We start from the raw sequence: 17,537 nt of genomic DNA, 5'->3' as shown, positions 1-17,537 counted from the left end.
ACTAGTGGTTAGAGCGTTGGCCTAGGCCCAATGTTCCCCTGAACAAGGCAGTTAACCCACTGTTCCCCTGAACAAGGCAGTTAACCCACTGTTCCCCTGAACAAGGCAGTTAACCCACTGTTCCCCTGAACAAGGCAGTTGACCCACTGTTCCCCTGAACAAGGCAGTTAACCCACTGTTCCCCTGAACAAGGCAGTTAACCCATTGTTCCCCTGAACAAGGCAGTTAACCCACTGTTCCCCTGAACAAGGCAGTTAACCCCACTGTTCCTAGACCGGCATTGAACATTACTTATCCGTCGTGCCTAGTTAAATAAAAGTAAAATAAACACAGACAGCTGACCTGGGGTCAGAGCCTATGGTTTCTACCACTTCAGAAGGGACACAGACAGCTGACCTGGGGTCAGAGCCTATGATTTCTACCACTTCAGAAGGGACACAGACAGCTGACCTGGGGTCAGAGCCTATGGTTTCTACACCTTCAGAAGGGACACAGACAGCTGACCTGGGGTCAGAGCCTATGGTTTCTACCACTTCAGAAGGGACACAGACAGCTGACCTGGGGTCAGAGCCTATGGTTTCTACCACTTCAGAAGGGACACAGACAGCTGACCTGGGGTCAGAGCCTATGGTTTCTACACCTTCAGAAGGGACACAGACAGCTGACCTGGGGTCAGAGCCTATGATTTCTACCACTTCAGAAGGGACACAGACAGCTGACCTGGGGTCAGAGCCTATGGTTTCTACACCTTCAGAAGGGACACAGACAGCTGACCTGGGGTCAGAGCCTATGGTTTCTACCACTTCAGAAGGGACACAGACAGCTGACCTGGGGTCAGAGCCTATGGTTTCTACCACTTCAGAAGGGACACAGACAGCTGACCTGGGGTCAGAGCCTATGGTTTCTACCACTTCAGAAGAGACACAGACAGCTGACCTGGGGTCAGAGTGTATGGTTTCCACACGGTGGGTCAGTCAGAAACATTGATCAGTGTAAAGTTCCAGGGAACTCTAATCTCCAGAAACCATTAAAACTGATCAGCATGTGGAAGACATTACTACATCTCTCACTCCAGCCTTATTTTCTCTCCCTCCTACCTCCCTCTCTCCTTCCTCCCTCTCTTCTCTCCCTTCCTCCCTCTCTTCTCTCCCTACACCTCACACACAACTTCTCCCTACTTCTCGCCTTCCTCCCTCCCTACCTCTCTCTCTCCCTACCTCTGTCTACCCTCGCTTCCCTCTCCTCTCTTTCTACCCTCTCTTTCTCTTACTCCCGACTCTCCCCTCCTCCCTCTCCCCTGGGTCCCTCCAGCTTTCAGAAGTGAGGGAGGCAAGAGGAGTAACAGGAGTGTCTTGTGTACTGCCCCCCCCCCCCCCCCTCTCCCTCTCTGATGGTCCTGAGGTACTGAACCTTTCTATTAGATTCTTTATTTAACTAGAAAAGTCAGTTAAGAACAAATTCGTATATACAATGATGGTCCCCGTACCCCCTACCCCCCCTACCCCGACGTACCCCCTACCCCGACACCGGCCAAACCCAGACCAAGCTGGGCAAATTGTGGGCCGCCCTATGGGACTCCCAATCATGGCCGGATGATTCAAACCAGGGACTATAGTAACGCCTCTTGCACTGAGATGCCTTAGACCGGTGCTCCACTCAGCCTGGGGAGGGTGACTTCCAGGGTGGTGTAAGGCAGGGTGGTGTAGGGCAGGGTGGTGTAGGGCAGAGTGGTGTAGGGCAGGGTGGTGTAGGGCAGAGTGGTGTAGGGCAGGGTCGTGTAGGGCAGGGTGGTGTAGGGCAGGGTCGTGTAGGGCAGGGTGGTGTAGGGCAGGGTGGTGTAAGGCAGGGTGGTGTAGGGCAGAGTGGGTGGTGTAGGGCAGGGTGGTGTAGGGCAGAGTGGGTGGTGTAGGGCAGGGTGGTGTAGGGCAGGGTGGTGTAGGGCAGGGTCGTGTAGGGCAGGGTGGTGTAGGGCAGGGTGGTGTAGGGCAGAGTGGTGTAGGGCAGGGTGGTGTAGGGCAGAGTGGTGTAGGGCAGGGTCGTGTAAGGCAGGGTGGTGTAGGGCAGGGTGGTGTAAGGCAGGGTGGTGTAGGGCAGGGTCGTGTAGGGCAGGGTGGTGTAGGGCAGGGTGGTGTAGGGCAGAGTGGGTGGTGTAGGGCAGGGTGGTGTAGGGCAGGGTGGTGTAGGGCAGGGTGGTGTAAGGCAGGGTGGTGTAGGGCAGGGTGGTGTAGGGCAGGGTGGTGTAAGGCAGGGTGGTGTAGGGCAGAGTGGGTGGTGTAGGGCAGGGTCGTGTAGGGCAGGGTGGTGTAGGGCAGAGTGGGTGGTGTAGGGCAGGGTGGTGTAGGGCAGGGTGGTGTAGGGCAGGGTGGTGTAAGGCAGGGTGGTGTAGGGCAGGGTGGTGTAGGGCAGGGTGGTGTAAGGCAGGGTGGTGTAGGGCAGGGTGGTGTAGGGCAGGGTGGTGTAGGGCAGGGTGGTGTCACTAAACCCATCGGCAAAATGAGACAATTCCCCCTGTTGTTTTAACAACACATGAACCTCATTAACAGTTACACATTTCATTTGGGGACGTATTTCATACGTTACATGTTACATGTCAACCAGACACAAACAAATACAGGTGTCTTTTCAATTAGACACGCCTCTCCGTTCTTCAGTGGGAAATCGTACTGCATTATGGGACAGTCCTTTCTCTGAAGCCCGGCAGCGTTTGCTGACTCGGTCAAAGTGTCTTTCGGACTCTAATTAACCCTTAACCCCTCCCTCAGTCTAATTAACCCTTAACCCCTCCCTCAGTCTAATTAACCCCTACCTTCTCCTCCCTCAGTCTAATTAACCCTCTCCATCACCTCCCCTCCCTCGGCTTGGGGACACTTGTGCCATATGTTAGGAAGGGAACGTGTGATCGTGCAAATGGAGGGGCACGGGGAGGGGTGATTTGGGACTCAGCCTTAGAGGACTTCATCGGTGTGCACTTGATCTGATTCTCTACTCTCTACTCTGTAAGTGTACATTCGTTCACTACCCATCATGCATTTCAAAGTATAGGATTGTTGGTTTTAGCCCTGAATGCTGATTGGCTGACAGCCGTGGTATATCAGACCTCATGACTGGAGGGAGTTTCCACCAATACAATCCATCCCCTTTAGATCCCTGAGGGGGCGGAGTCCAACCGGGAGAAGGGGAGAGAATCACAATGTAGCCACTCACTCTCTCCTCTTTCTCTCCTCACTCTCCTCTCTCTCCTCACTCTCCTCCCTCTCTCTCCTCACTCTCCTCTCTCTCCCCTCACTCTCTCCTCCCTCTCTCTCCTCACTCTCCTCTCTCCCCTCACTCTCTCCTCCCTCTCTCTCCTCACTCTCCTCTCACTCTCTCCTCCCTCTCTCTCCTCTCTCTCTCTCCTCACTCTCCTCCCTCTCTCTCCTCCCTCTCTCTCCTCACTCTCTCCTCCCTCTCTCTCCTCTCTCTGTCCTCTCTCTCCTCACTCTCTCTCTCTCTCTCATCACTCTCTCCTCTTTCTCTCCTCTCTCTCTCTCCTCACGCTCCTCTCTCTCTCCTCCCTCTCTCTCCTCTCTCTCCTCCCTCTCCTCTCTTTCTCTCCTCTCCCTCTCCTCCCTCTCTCTCTCTCCTCACTCTCTCCTCCCACTCACTCTCTCCTCTTTCTCTCCTCACTCTCCCCACTCTCTCCTCTCTCTCCTCACTCTCCTCCCTCTCTCTCCTCACTCTCCTCTCTCTCCCCTCACTCTCTCCTCCCTCTCTCTCCTCACTCTCCTCTCTCCCCTCACTCTCTCCTCCCTCTCCTCTCACTCTCTCCTCCCTCTCTCTCCTCTCTCTCTCTCCTCACTCTCCTCCCTCTCTCTCCTCTCTCTCTCCTCACTCTCTCCTCCCTCTCTCTCTCTCCTCCCTCTCTCTCCTCCCTCTCCTCCCTCTCTCCTCCCTCTCTCTATCTCCTCACTCACTCCTCCCTCTCTCTCCCCTCACACTCCTCCCTCTCTCCTCTCTCTCTCCTCCCTCTCCTCCCTCTCTCTCCTCCCTCTCCTCTCTCTCCCCTCACTCTCTCTCTCTCCTCATTCACTCTCAACATACCAAGTCAGGAAAACCAGTGGTTTGAAATATCAAAACAGTATCTTTATTTATTTTCCTGGTAGGTGGATGATCAACAGTTATGTCCCAATGGAACTCTAACTACAGTATTCACTAGTCAACATACAGAGGAGAAACAACCATCACAAATCGGTTCGGTCAGTAACAGTCTACTATAACCTCGTCAGTGTGTGAGGTGTCTGTAGCGTTCAGGATGTCCTCCAGTAGAGAGAGGGGTGAGTTCTGGACATGGTCACTACTCTGTGATAACACACTCTGCCTCTCCTCTAGACCCAACGACCACAGCACCTCACACACCCTCGCGCTACCCTCACACACACTCTTCCCTGTCGACCTGGCTTCGGAGCCAGCCCCGTCTGTCCTTTCAGAATCTCTGTTCTTGTTCGGCCTATCACAACCTACTTCCCTGGACTCTTTAACCCAATCAGATCCTCTCTTCTCCTGTAACTTCCTTGTGACCTCCCGCTCCCAAACCTGACCCCTCAGATCAAAAGTCACCGTGGCAACTGTTGCGTCGTCAGTTGTCATAGCACCTTTCCCTAGCGACCGGGACGGACACACCGCGTCTCGTAGTCGTAGCAACAGACTACAGGCTTTTAAAGCTACAGGTCTGTCGCAATCAAACAGGCCGTTGAGCAACGCTGTTGCAACGCCGAGCTCCACCAACCGAGACAGACCACACACTACAGATGTAGTTGGGTGTGTGTGTGTGGGGGGCGTGTGTGTGTCAGTTGGGTGTGTGTGTGTGGGGTGTGTGTGTGTGGGGGGTGTGTGTGTGTCAGTTGGGGTGTGTGTTAGAAGGGGTGAGGGCTGGCTTGGCGTCACAGCGTAGGTGTGTGTGAGGTCAGTTGGGGTGTGTGTTAGAAGGGGTGAGGGCTGGCTTGGCGTCACAGCGTAGGGGTGTGTGAGGTCAGTGTGTGTTAGTAGGTTTGTCCCTCCAGAGCCACCATAAGGGGGAGGAGCTGACCCCAGCTCTGACTCCTGGTGACCTGGAAGTGTTTCCTCCATCAGGAGCTCAACCAGCTCCAGGGTGTGAACTTTGACCTCCCAGTCCAGATCAGTGCTGCCCAGCGATAGGACAGAACACAGCGAGGAGGAGGAGGAAGATGATGGGTGTGTCTTTAGCCAGCTGATGAAGAACTGGACAACAGCACGTCTGGGGAAGCCCTCTGAATCCTGAGACAGGATGTCTAGTAACTGACCCAGGGTCTGCTCCTGGAGAGAACGCACACAGTAACAGGACGACACTTTTTGTGAACATTATTTACCCCATAATGACATCACAATACCCCATAATGACATCACAATACCCCAAAATGACAAAACAATACCCCATAATGACAAAGTGAAAACGTGTTTTTTTTTTTTTTTCTTTGCAAATTCTTTGAAAATGAAATACAGAAATATCTCATTTACATAAGTATTCACACCAGCGAGTCAATACATGTTCGAATCATCTTTGGTAGTGATTACAGCTGTGAGTTTTTCTGGGTAAGTCTCTAAGAGCTTTCCACACCTGGATTGTACAATATTTGCCCATTATTCTCTTCAGAATTCTTCAAGCTCTGTCAAATTGGTTGTTGATCATTGCTAGACAACCATTTTCAGGTCTTGAAATATATTTTCAAGCAGATTTAAGTCAAATTTACCTAAGCCACTGTATTCTTGGTAAACAACTCCAGTGTAGATTTGGCCTTGTGTTTTAGGTTACTGTCCTGTTGAAAGGTGAATTCATCTCCCAGTGTCTGGTAGAAAGCAGACTGAACCAGGTTTTCCTCTAGGATTTTGCCTGTGCTTAGCTCCATTCAGTTCATTTTTTATCCTGAAAAACTCCCAAGTCCTTAATGATTACAAGCAATACCCATAACATGATGCAGCCACCACTAATGCTTGAAAATATGGAGAGTGGTACTCAGTAATGTGTTGAACTGGATTTGACCCAAACGTAACAGTTTGTATTCAGGACAAAAAGGGACATGCTTTACCACGTTTTTTCCAATATTACTTGTTGCAAACAGGATGTTATGGAATATATTTATATATATTCTGTAACAGACTTCCTTCTTTTCACTCTGTCTGATAGGTTACTATTGTGACGTAACTACAACGATGTTGATCCATCCTCAGTTTTCTCCCATCACATGCAACTTATTAAAACATATTTTGACTCCTGAACTTATTTAGGCTTGTCATAACAAAATGGCATTTCATTTCTTATTTAACTAGGAAATATCTGACAGTACACAGTATATCTGCCAGTACACAGTATATCTGACAGTACACAGTATATCTGACAGTACACAGTATATCTGACAGTACACAGTATATCTGACAGTACGCAGTATATCTGACAGTACACAGTATATCTGACAGTACACAGTATATCTGACAGTACACAGTATATCTGACAGTACACAGTATATCTGACAGTACACAGTATATCTGACAGTACGCAGTATATCTGACAGTACACAGTATATCTGACAGTACACAGTATATCTGACAGTACGCAGTATATCTGACAGTACACAGTATATCTGACAGTACACAGTATATCTGACAGTACACAGTATATCTGACAGTACACAGTATATCTGACAGTACGCAGTATATCTGACAGTACGCAGTATATCTGACAGTACGCAGTATATCTGACAGTACACAGTATATCTGACAGTACGCAGTATATCTGACAGTACGCAGTATATCTGACAGTACACAGTATATCTGACAGTACGCAGTATATCTGACAGTACGCAGTATATCTGTCAGTACACAGTATATCTGACCTCACCTGTGTCTGGTTCCCTGGCTCCCCCTGCTGGTCACTGAGTGGGAGTGTCCTGGCCAGGGCAGAGATGGCACTAGCCCTCACATAGCTCTCCTGATCACACAGCGCCTCCAGCAGGATAGGAGTGACGGTGCAGCTTAACGCCTCACACAGCTGGCCGAGGAACTCCAGAGTGGAGTCTCGAACCTCCCAACGCACGTCACACACGCGCTTCTTTAGCACGGGCAGGAGGTCTGTTACGACACACACACACACACACACACACGCTTCTTTAGCACGGGCAGGAGGTCTGTTACGACACACACACACACACACACACACGCTTCTTTAGCACGGGCAGGAGGTCTGTTACAACACACACACACACGCTTCTTTAGCACGGGCAGGAGGTCTGTTACAACACACACACACACACGCTTCTTTAGCACGGGCAGGAGGTCTGTTACAACACACACAGGAAAAAACATCAGTATAAATATCTGTTAAGCATCAACAGAAACAGCCACATCTGACCAGATATATTGATGTTGACTCCCTGTACCTTCAGTGACCAGATATATTGACTCCCTGAACCTTCAGTGACCAGATATATTGATGTTGACTCCCTGAACCTTCAGTGACCAGATATGTTGACTCCCTGTACCTTCAGTGACCAGATATATTGACTCCCTAAACCTTCAGTGACCAGGTATATTGATGTTGACTCCCTGTACCTTCAGTGACCAGATATATTGATGTTGACTCCCTGAACCTTCAGTGACCAGATATATTGATGTTGACTCCCTGAACCTTCAGTGACCAGATATGTTGACTCCCTGAACCTACAGTGACCAGATATATTGACTCCCTGAACCTTCAGTGACCAGATATGTTGACTCCCTGAACCTTCAGTGACCAGATATATTGATGTTGACTCCCTGAACCTTCAGTGACCAGATATGTTGATATTGACTCCCTGAACCTTCAGTGACCAGATATATTGATGTTGCCTCCCTGAACCTTCAGTGACCAGATATGTTGACTCCCTGTACCTTCAGTGACCAGATATGTTGATATTGACTCCCTGAACCTTCAGTGACCAGATATGTTGATATTGACTCCCTGAACCTTCAGTGACCAGATATATTGATGTTGCCTCCCTGAACCTTCAGTGACCAGATATATTGACTCCCTGAACCTTCAGTGACCAGATATGTTGACTCCCTGTACCTTCAGTGACCAGATATATTGATGTTGACTCCCTGAACCTTCAGTGACCAGATATGTTGATATTGACTCCCTGAACCTTCAGTGACCAGATATATTGATGTTGCCTCCCTGAACCTTCAGTGACCAGATATATTGACTCCCTGAACCTTCAGTGACCAGATATATTGATGTTGACTCCCTGAACCTTCAGTGACCAGATATGTTGACTCCCTGAACCTTCAGTGACCAGATATATTGATGTTGACTCCCTGAACCTTCAGTGACCAGATATGTTGACTCCCTGAACCTTCAGTGACCAGATATATTGATGTTGACTCCCTGAACCTTCAGTGACCAGATATGTTGACTCCCTGAACCTTCAGTGACCAGATATATTGATGTTGACTCCTTGTACCTTCAGTGACCAGATATATTGACTCCCTGAACCTTCAGTGACCAGATATATTGATGTTGACTCTCTGTACCTTCAGTGACCAGATATATTGACTCCCTGAACCTTCAGTGACCAGATATATTGATGTTGACTCCCTGTACCTTCAGTGACCAGATATGTTGACTCCCTGTACCTTCAGTGACCAGATATGTTGACTCCCTGAACCTTCAGTGACCAGATATATTGATGTTGACTCCTTGTACCTTCAGTGACCAGATATATTGACTCCCTGAACCTTCAGTGACCAGATATATTGATGTTGACTCCCTGTACCTTCAGTGACCAGATATATTGATGTTGACTCCCTGAACCTTCAGTGACCAGATATATTGATGTTGACTCCCTGAACCTTCAGTGACCAGATATATTGATGTTGACTCCCTGAACCTTCAGTGACCAGATATATTGATGTTGACTCCCTGAACCTTCAGTGACCAGATATATTGATGTTGACTCCCTGAACCTTCAGTGACCAGATATGTTGACTCCCTGAACCTTCAGTGACCAGATATATTGATGTTGACTCCCTGAACCTTCAGTGACCAGATATGTTGACTCCCTGTACCTTCAGTGACCAGATATGTTGACTCCCTGTACCTTCAGTGACCAGATATATTGATGTTGACTCCCTGAACCTTCAGTGACCAGATATGTTGACTCCCTGTACCTTCAGTGACCAGATATGTTGACTCCCTGTACCTTCAGTGACCAGATATATTGATGTTGACTCCCTGAACCTTCAGTGACCAGATATGTTGACTCCCTGAACCTTCAGTGACCAGATATATTGATGTTGACTCCCTGAACCTTCAGTGACCAGATATATTGATGTTGACTCCCTGAACCTTCAGTGACCAGATATATTGACTCCCTGAACCTTCAGTGACCAGATATATTGATGTTGACTCCCTGAACCTTCAGTGACCAGATATGTTGACTCCCTGAACCTTCAGTGACCAGATATGTTGACTCCCTGAACCTTCAGTGACCAGATATGTTGACTCCCTGAACCTTCAGTGACCAGATATATTGATGTTGACTCCCTGAACCTTCAGTGACCAGATATATTGATGTTTGATTGGTTCTCTGTACCTTCAGTGACCAGATATATTGATGTTTGATTGGTTCTCTGTACCTTCAGTGACCAGATATACTGATGTTTGATTGGTTCTCTGTACCTTCAGTGACCAGATCAGCCAGTGAGTTAGACTCTGCAGACACACGAAGCCACCTCAACATGGCCTGGTAGTTCTTCTGGAGCACCTGAACACAGGAGACAGAAGGAACACACACACACACACACACACACACACACACACACACACACACACACACACACACACACACACACACACACACACACACACACACACACACAGGTCATTAATCCACTAGGAAACTAGGAGAGACGGGGGAGAAACCAAACTGAGTTAGATGTTGTGTGTTGTGTGTTTGTAAGGTGTGTCTCACGGTGGGGTCTGAGTCAGGGTTCTGTAGGTTCTGCACTAGAACATGGAACACCTCCACCACCCGTTCCACGGCTCCTAAAACAACAACGACTTTTTTTAAATTCATTTTGTTCGCTTTTAAACATGATTGTATTCCTGAACACGGAGTCTAGATTCTCACCAGGGCAGGTGCTAAGGCTAGCCACAGAGTCTAGATTCTCACCAGGGCAGGTGCTAAGGCTAGCCAGGGAGTCTAGATTCTCACCAGGGCAGGTGCTAAGGCTAGCCAGGGAGTCTAGATTCTCACCAGGGCAGGTGCTAAGGCTAGCCAGGGAGTCTAGATTCTCACCAGGGCAGGTGCTAAGGCTAGCCAGGGAGTCTAGATTCTCACCAGGGCAGGTGCTAAGGCTAGCCAGGGAGTCTAGATTCTCACCAGGGCAGGTGCTAAGGCTAGCCAGGGAGTCTAGATTCTCACCAGGGCAGGTGCTAAGGCTAGCCAGGGAGTCTAGATTCTCACCAGGGCAGGTGCTAAGGCTAGCCAGGGAGTCTAGATTCTCACCAGGGCAGGTGCTAAGGCTAGCCAGGGAGTCTAGATTCTCACCAGGGCAGGTGCTAAGGCTAGCCAGGGAGTCTAGGCAACACCTCTGGACCTTGCTGCAGCCAATCAGGTTGGTGGATGCTTTGCTACAGCCGATAGCAGCCTTGCTCTCGGGTGAGGGGGAGTGGCCGTTACAGATCCTCAGGAGTGACACCACAGCAAGGATGACGGAGGCAGATGACTCCTGAGAGAGAGACAGAGACATAGAGAGACAGACAGAGACATAGAGAGACAGAGATTGAAGGACCATATGAAAAAGAGGGGGGTTTGTCCAGCCGCCCCCAAATTCAGGTAGTGACAATAGTAAATCCCTCTACTGCTATGGGATATGCTATCCGTCTCTCAGGGCCATGACAAACACACAGAGTAGTGGAGAAGGACAGTCTCTTACCATGTCTGTTATGATAGACTCTTACCATGTCTGTTATGATAGACTCTTACCATGTCTGTTATGACAGACTCTTACCATGTCTGTTATGATTGACTCTTACCATGTCTGTTATGATAGACTCTTACCATGTCTGTTATGATTGACTCTTACTGTGTCTGTTATGATAGACTCTTACCGTGTCTGTTATGATAGACTCTTACCCTGTCTGTTATGATAGACTCTTACCATGTCTGTTATGATAGACTCTTACCATGTCTGTTATGATTGACTCTTACCGTGTCTGTTATGATAGACTCTTACCATGTCTGTTATGACAGACTCTTACCATGTCTGTTATGATTGACTCTTACCGTGTCTGTTATGATAGACTCTTACCGTGTCTGTTATGATTGACTCTTACCGTGTCTGTTATGATAGACTCTTACCGTGTCTGTTATGATAGACTCTTACCGTGTCTGTTATGATAGACTCTTACCATGTCTGTTATGTAGGGAGCGCTGGACACGGAGACGCAGAGCAGAGAGACACAGGAGGGTTTGTGATTGAGATGATCCAGCAGGAGAGAGAGAGAGCTACGACACTCCGTCTGTCTGTCCTGGTCAGTGTCGGTCTGTCTGTGGTCTTCATCAGTCTGTCTGTGGTCTTCATCAGTCTGTCTGTGGTCTTCATCAGTCTGTCTGTGGTCTTCATCAGTCTGTCTGTGGTCGGTCTGTTGATCAGTGTGTCTGAGGTCAGTCTGTTGATCAGTGTGTCTGTGGTCAGTCTGTCCATCAGTGTGTCTGTCATTGGGCTTGCCCAGCAGAGTTACTCCAGTAACCATCTGTAGAGGTCCCAGTAGAACAGCTACGACCTTCTGTCTGAGGCCTGGAGGACTGAAACAATACCCAGTTAGTCAATCAGCTACGACCTTCTGTCTGAGGCCTGAAACAATACCCAATCAGCTACGACCTTCTATCTGAGGCCTGGAGGACCGAAACAATACCCATTTTTTTACCTTTATTTTACTAGGCAAGTCAGTTAAGAACAAATTATTATTCTTACAAATTCTTATTTTCAATGACGGCCTAGGAACAGTGGGTTAACTGCCAATCAGCTACGACCACGGAATAGAAAAAATATGTTCAGTGTGTGTCTGTTACCAGGTCTCCGGATGGAGGGTGGCGGCGGCACACAGAGCAGCGTCAGAGGGATTCTGGGAGTTCAACATGGACGCCATCAGAGAGACGAGTCTGGAGTCACACGGACCGGACCTGCAAAATCACAACTTGACAATTTTATTGAACAATCTGACATTACATGTTCATATTACAGGCTGTGTGTGTGTGTGTGTGTGTGTAATCAGTGTGTGTGTGTGTGTGTGTGTAGGACTGAGTGAGGACAGAGAGAAGGAGACTAATCTTACTGGACAAGTCCATGTAGTCCCTCCCCCCGTTTCAGTGATTTTTTAAACTAAATAAACAGCACGTTGTCATAGCAACCTGGTTACCTTGGAAACACAAGCGATGTTCAGAATCAACCCAACACCATAATGCCGTGGGATCACCAAACACACCTGCATGTAGCCAGCAGGACGTCCATTAGAGGCTGCGCGACTGCTCTGCGGCCTTCTCGGACCAACCCCTCCAGAGGCCTCAGGACTCGCCTGATCACCGAGCCCCGGAGAGGAGCCTCCAGCTCGGGGAGAGTCAGGGCCAGCAGCCTCAGCCCCTGGAGCACCTGGTGACACGTCATAACAATAGAAGGCCATTATAAAAACACCTTCAGAAACACATCATTATTAAAGGGTTCGCAGTGTGAAAACCTGTTAGGAAAATTATGATTAAAAGACTGAACAAATCATTTTAAATAGAATAGTTGTAACTAAGTAAACTTATACTCTGTTTTATTATATCTGATTAACAATAGGAGTTCATAAGAAGGGATTGTGTGACACGGACAAGGAGTAATTCAAGTTAATGAACACCATTCCAACTGGGAAGAAAGAAATGGGTTGTGGATTAAGTAAACAGATAAGGTAGTTAACCTATGGTTGAACCGATGAAACTGAGCTCTGGGGTGTTTTAGATAAGGCAGTGAGTGCATTCCTAGGTTTTCTGTTAATTAGAACTGTCAACTAAGTGGTGATCGATAATGTTGGGGGGTCAAAAGTTAATTCAGTTATGTTGTGTGACCTGTGAGTCAGTTAGAATGAACTTTTAACCTCACTTAATTCTAGGTCGGGATTCATTCTAGAAGCAATGAAATGACGTCATGTTATTGTATATAAACTGTTGCTCGTGGTAACGTGGCAGCGCGCTCCGAGAATAAATTCTGTTACCTATTATTGAAAAGACTGGTCTCCGTCTATTTTATGCAAACAAGAATCTTATAAATTCTCATAAAATAGATTAAGGGAATTCCATTAATTAATTAAATTACAGTAACAGAAACCTGTTGTTATTCTCATAAATCTATATATCAAATAACTCAAGCGTAGATTGTTCACTTTTTTTGGCACACAGAAACTAGGGGCCTCGCGAGCGGCGTAGCGGTCTAAGGCAATGATCCCGCAGTGCTAGAGGCATCACTACAGATCCGGGTTCGATCCCGGGCTGTGTCGCAGCCGGCCGCGACCGGGAGACCCATGAGGCGGCGCACAATCGGCCCAGCGTCGTCCAGGTTAGGGGAGGACCTGGCCGGCTGTTATTGTATATAAACTGTTGCTCGTGGTAACGTGGGAGTGCGCTCCGAGAATAAATTCTGTTACCTATTATTGAAAATACTGGTCTATTTTATGCAAACAAGAATCTTACAAATTCTCATAAAATAGATTAAGGGAATTCCATTAATGAATTTAATTAATTAAATAAGGACGTCCTTGTCCCATCGCGCTCTAGCCGGGAGCTCTACCGTGTTTTCTCCGACACATTGGTGCTTCCGGGTTAAGCGAGCAGTGTGTCAAGAAGCAGTGCGGCTCGACAGGGTCGTGTTTCGGAGGACGCATGATTCTCGACCTTCGCTTCTCCCGAGTCCGTACTGGAGTTGCAGCGATGGGACAACACTGTAACTACCAAATAGATACCATGAAATTGGGGAGAAAAAGGGGTATAAAATGTAAATAACTAGGAGGCCATGAGTAACATGGTATAACATAATGTCACAGATTGGCCTATAGGTGGCGCTGTAATAGAGCACTCAACAACACTATTGTCATAACAACATGTCCACATTTATCTATATGCCAACAGTAACAACACCTCATTTATCATAACTATTACAGATAACAAATACTAATTACCTCGTATATATTCAGCCAATAGCAGGACAGGAACATGGTTCAAATCACGCACTTATCAAGAGAACATCCCTGGTCATCCCTACTGCCTCTGATCTGGAGGACTCACTAATCAGAGAACATCCCTGGTCATCCCTACTGCCTCTGATCTGGAGGACTCACTAATCAGAGAACATCCCTGGTCATCCCTACTGCCTCTGATCTGGAGGACTCACTAAACAGAGAACATCCCTGGTCATCCCTACTGCCTCTGATCTGGAGGACTCACTAAACAGAGGACATCCCTGGTCGTCCCTACTGCCTCTGATCTGGAGGACTCACTAAACAGAGAACATCCCTGGTCATTCCTACTGCCTCTGATCTGGAGGACTCACTAAACAGAGAACATCCCTGGTCGTCCCTACTGCCTCTGATCTGGAGGACTCACTAAACAGAGAACATCCCTGGTCATCCCTACTGCCTCTGATCTGGAGGACTCACTAAACAGAGAACATCCCTGGTCATCCCTACTGCCTCTGATCTGGAGGACTCACTAAACAGAGAAACGCGGATAAACGTGGATAAACATGGTATTGCCTTCGCTGATTGCACATAAAGGAAGATAGTTCCTACATGATACTTCCTTTGTTATCCAACTGATCTTGTGTCCTTTCTGTCATCCTGTGAACCCCGTTCATTGCTGCTCGCAGCTATAATTATCTGTCTTCAACCACTTCTTCTCCTCCCCTCCCCCTCCTTTCCTTTCCCTCCCATCTCCTCTAGGGGCACCGCTGTAAATATATATATATATATTCCCAATCAACCAATCGTACCTGGGTGTGGCTGTCTGACTCCAGAGAGCTCTCCAGGTGCTTCAAGATCTCCATGGTGATGGAACACCCGCTTCCTGGACTTGTCTCCATGGTTACGTCCAATTCTACCTCTTCCTTATTGGGTGGAACAGTGAGGCCATTCCCCTGGGTTGTGTGTGAGGTTGTGGTTGGCTGGCGGAAGGTTAGGAGGCGGGCCAGGAGGTGATTTGCGGCCGAGGCGACGAATAGGCTGGGGTCAGTCTGTAGCTGGAGGAGGGGTTTGGTCAGGCCTGAGGAGATACAATCAAATACATTTGTTTCGTAAACAACAGGTGTAGACTAACAGTGAAATGCTTTCTTACAGGCCCTTCCCAACAATGAGGAGAGAAAGACAATAGAGAAATAATAGATAAACACAACATGTAATAATAAATACACAACGATAACATGACTGTTTACAAGGAGTACCAGTACTGAGTTGATGTGTAGGGGTACTAGGTAGTTGATGTATAGGGGTACCAGGTAGTTGATGTGTAGGGTTACTAGGTAGTTGATGTGTAGGGGTACTAGGTAATAATATATGTTTTTATACTTAGCTGTTCTATGAGTGGTCTGAGACAGGGGTAGGGGTACTAGGTAATAATATATGTTTTTATACTTAGCTGTTCTATGAGTGGTCTGAGACAGGGGTAGGGGTACTAGGTAATAATATATGTTTTTATACTTAGCTGTTCTATGAGTGGTCTGAGACAGGGGTAGGGGTACGAGGTAATAATATATGTTTTTATACTTAGCTGTTCTATGAGTGGTCTGAGACAGGGGTAGGGGTACGAGGTAATAATATATGTTTTTATACTTAGCTGTTCTATGAGTGGTCTGAGACAGGGGTAGGGGTACGAGGTAATAATATATGTTTTTATACTTAGCTGTTCTATGAGTGGTCTGAGACAGGGGTAGGGGTACTAGGTAATAATATATGTTTTTATACTTAGCTGTTCTATGGTCTGAGGCGTTTAGATTCTGTTTGTTCAAGTGCAACGTTAATAACGATGGTTTTGGGAAACCGCTCAGAGATGTAACGTTGCTCGTTACGAAGGAATCTAACAATGAAATTCGCCTTAAGGCCCGGTTTCCCAAAAGCATCTCAATCGCCCTTCACACTGCCCTTTCTCACCTTGACAAGAGGAACACCTATGTGGGAATGCTGTTCACTGTCAGCTAAACCCGTGGACAGAAATCCATACTTTAAGAAAGGCTGCTACCGTATCCTACTACCAGTATACTACCGTAGTAACCTGTTGATAGAAAACCCATAGAAAGGCTGCTACCGTATCCTACTACCAGTATACTACCATGTTGATAGAAACCCATAGAAAGGCTGCTCTAGATAGTATACTACTGTAGTACTACTGTTGATAGAAACCCATAGAAAGGCTGCTCTAGATAGTATACTACCATAGTAACCTGTTGATAGAAACCCATAGAAAGGCTGCTCTAGATAGTATACTACTGTAGTACTACTGTTGATAGACACCCATAGAAAGGCTGCTCTAGATAGTATACTACTATAGTAACCTGTTGATAGAAACACATAGAAAGGCTGCTCTAGATAGTATACTACTATAGTAACCTGTTGATAGAAACCCATAGAAAGGCTGCTCTAGATAGTATACTACTATAGTACTACTGTTGATAGAAACCCATAGAAAGGCTGCTCTAGATAGTATACTACTGTAGTACTACTGTTGATAGACACCCATAGAAAGGCTGCTCTAGATAGTATACTACCATAGTAACCTGTTGATAGAAACCCATAGAAAGGCTGCTCTAGATAGTATACTACTGTAGTACTACTGTTGATAGACACCCATAGAAAGGCTGCTCTAGATAGTATACTACTGTAGTACTACTGTTGATAGACACCCATAGAAAGGCTGCTCTAGATAGTATACTACTATAGTACTACTGTTGATAGAAACCCATAGAAAGGCTGCTCTAGATAGTATACTACTGTAGTACTACGTTGATAGAAACCCATAGAAAGGCTGCTCTAGATAGTATACTACCGTAGTACTACTGTTGATAGAAACCCATAGAAAGGCTGCTCTAGATAGTATACTACCGTAGTACTACTGTTGATAGAAACCCATAGAAAGTCTTCCCTAGATAGTATACTACTGTAGTACTACTGTTGATAGAAACCCATAGAAAGGCTGCTCTAGATAGTATACTACCGTAGTACTACTGTTGATAGAAACCCATAGAAAGTCTTCCCTAGATAGTATACTACTGTAGTAACTAACCTGTTGATAGAAACCCATAGAAAGGCTTCCCTAGATAGTATACTACCGTAGTACTACTGTTGATAGAAACCCATAGAAAGGCTTCCCTAGATAGTATACTACTATAGTACTACTGTTGCTTTCATGACAGCCGGGAACTCGGGAACAAAACGCATTCAAATCATGATGTCGGTGATCTTCAGGTTGGAAAGTCGAAGCTCT

General features: G+C 47.0%; 1 protein-coding gene across 3 annotated transcripts in view; it reads right to left on the bottom strand.

Moving 5' to 3' along the window:
• Positions 1-4,100: 4,100 nt before the first annotated feature.
• brat1 (BRCA1 associated ATM activator 1) overlaps positions 4,101-17,537 on the bottom strand; it is a 17,137-nt gene continuing 3,700 nt past the window's right edge. Inside the window, exons 5-13 of one of the 3 annotated variants that reach the window (XM_036973892.2) lie at positions 15,055-15,323; positions 12,521-12,684; positions 12,108-12,218; positions 11,444-11,840; positions 10,581-10,761; positions 10,002-10,075; positions 9,710-9,794; positions 6,893-7,122; positions 4,101-5,313 (exon numbers count right to left, since the gene is read on the bottom strand). In XM_036973892.2, the coding sequence (XP_036829787.2) occupies positions 4,237-5,313; positions 6,893-7,122; positions 9,710-9,794; positions 10,002-10,075; positions 10,581-10,761; positions 11,444-11,840; positions 12,108-12,218; positions 12,521-12,684; positions 15,055-15,323 (2,588 nt within the window). In that variant the 3' untranslated portion in view covers positions 4,101-4,236. Of the gene's footprint in view, positions 5,314-6,892; positions 7,123-9,709; positions 9,795-10,001; positions 10,076-10,160; positions 10,762-11,443; positions 11,841-12,107; positions 12,219-12,520; positions 12,685-15,054; positions 15,324-17,537 lie in introns of all 3 variants that reach the window. The other 2 variants (XM_090194776.1, XM_090194777.1) reach the window with 2 other exon arrangements.

The sequence above is a fragment of the Oncorhynchus mykiss genome, chromosome 13 (assembly GCF_057628025.1).
Source record: "Oncorhynchus mykiss isolate SJ-2025 chromosome 13, ASM5762802v1, whole genome shotgun sequence".
In the NCBI taxonomy this organism is placed as follows: domain Eukaryota; kingdom Metazoa; phylum Chordata; class Actinopteri; order Salmoniformes; family Salmonidae; genus Oncorhynchus; species Oncorhynchus mykiss.
The sequence above is the reverse complement of the archived record's forward strand: the minus strand, read 5'-3'. Positions and strand labels throughout refer to the sequence as shown.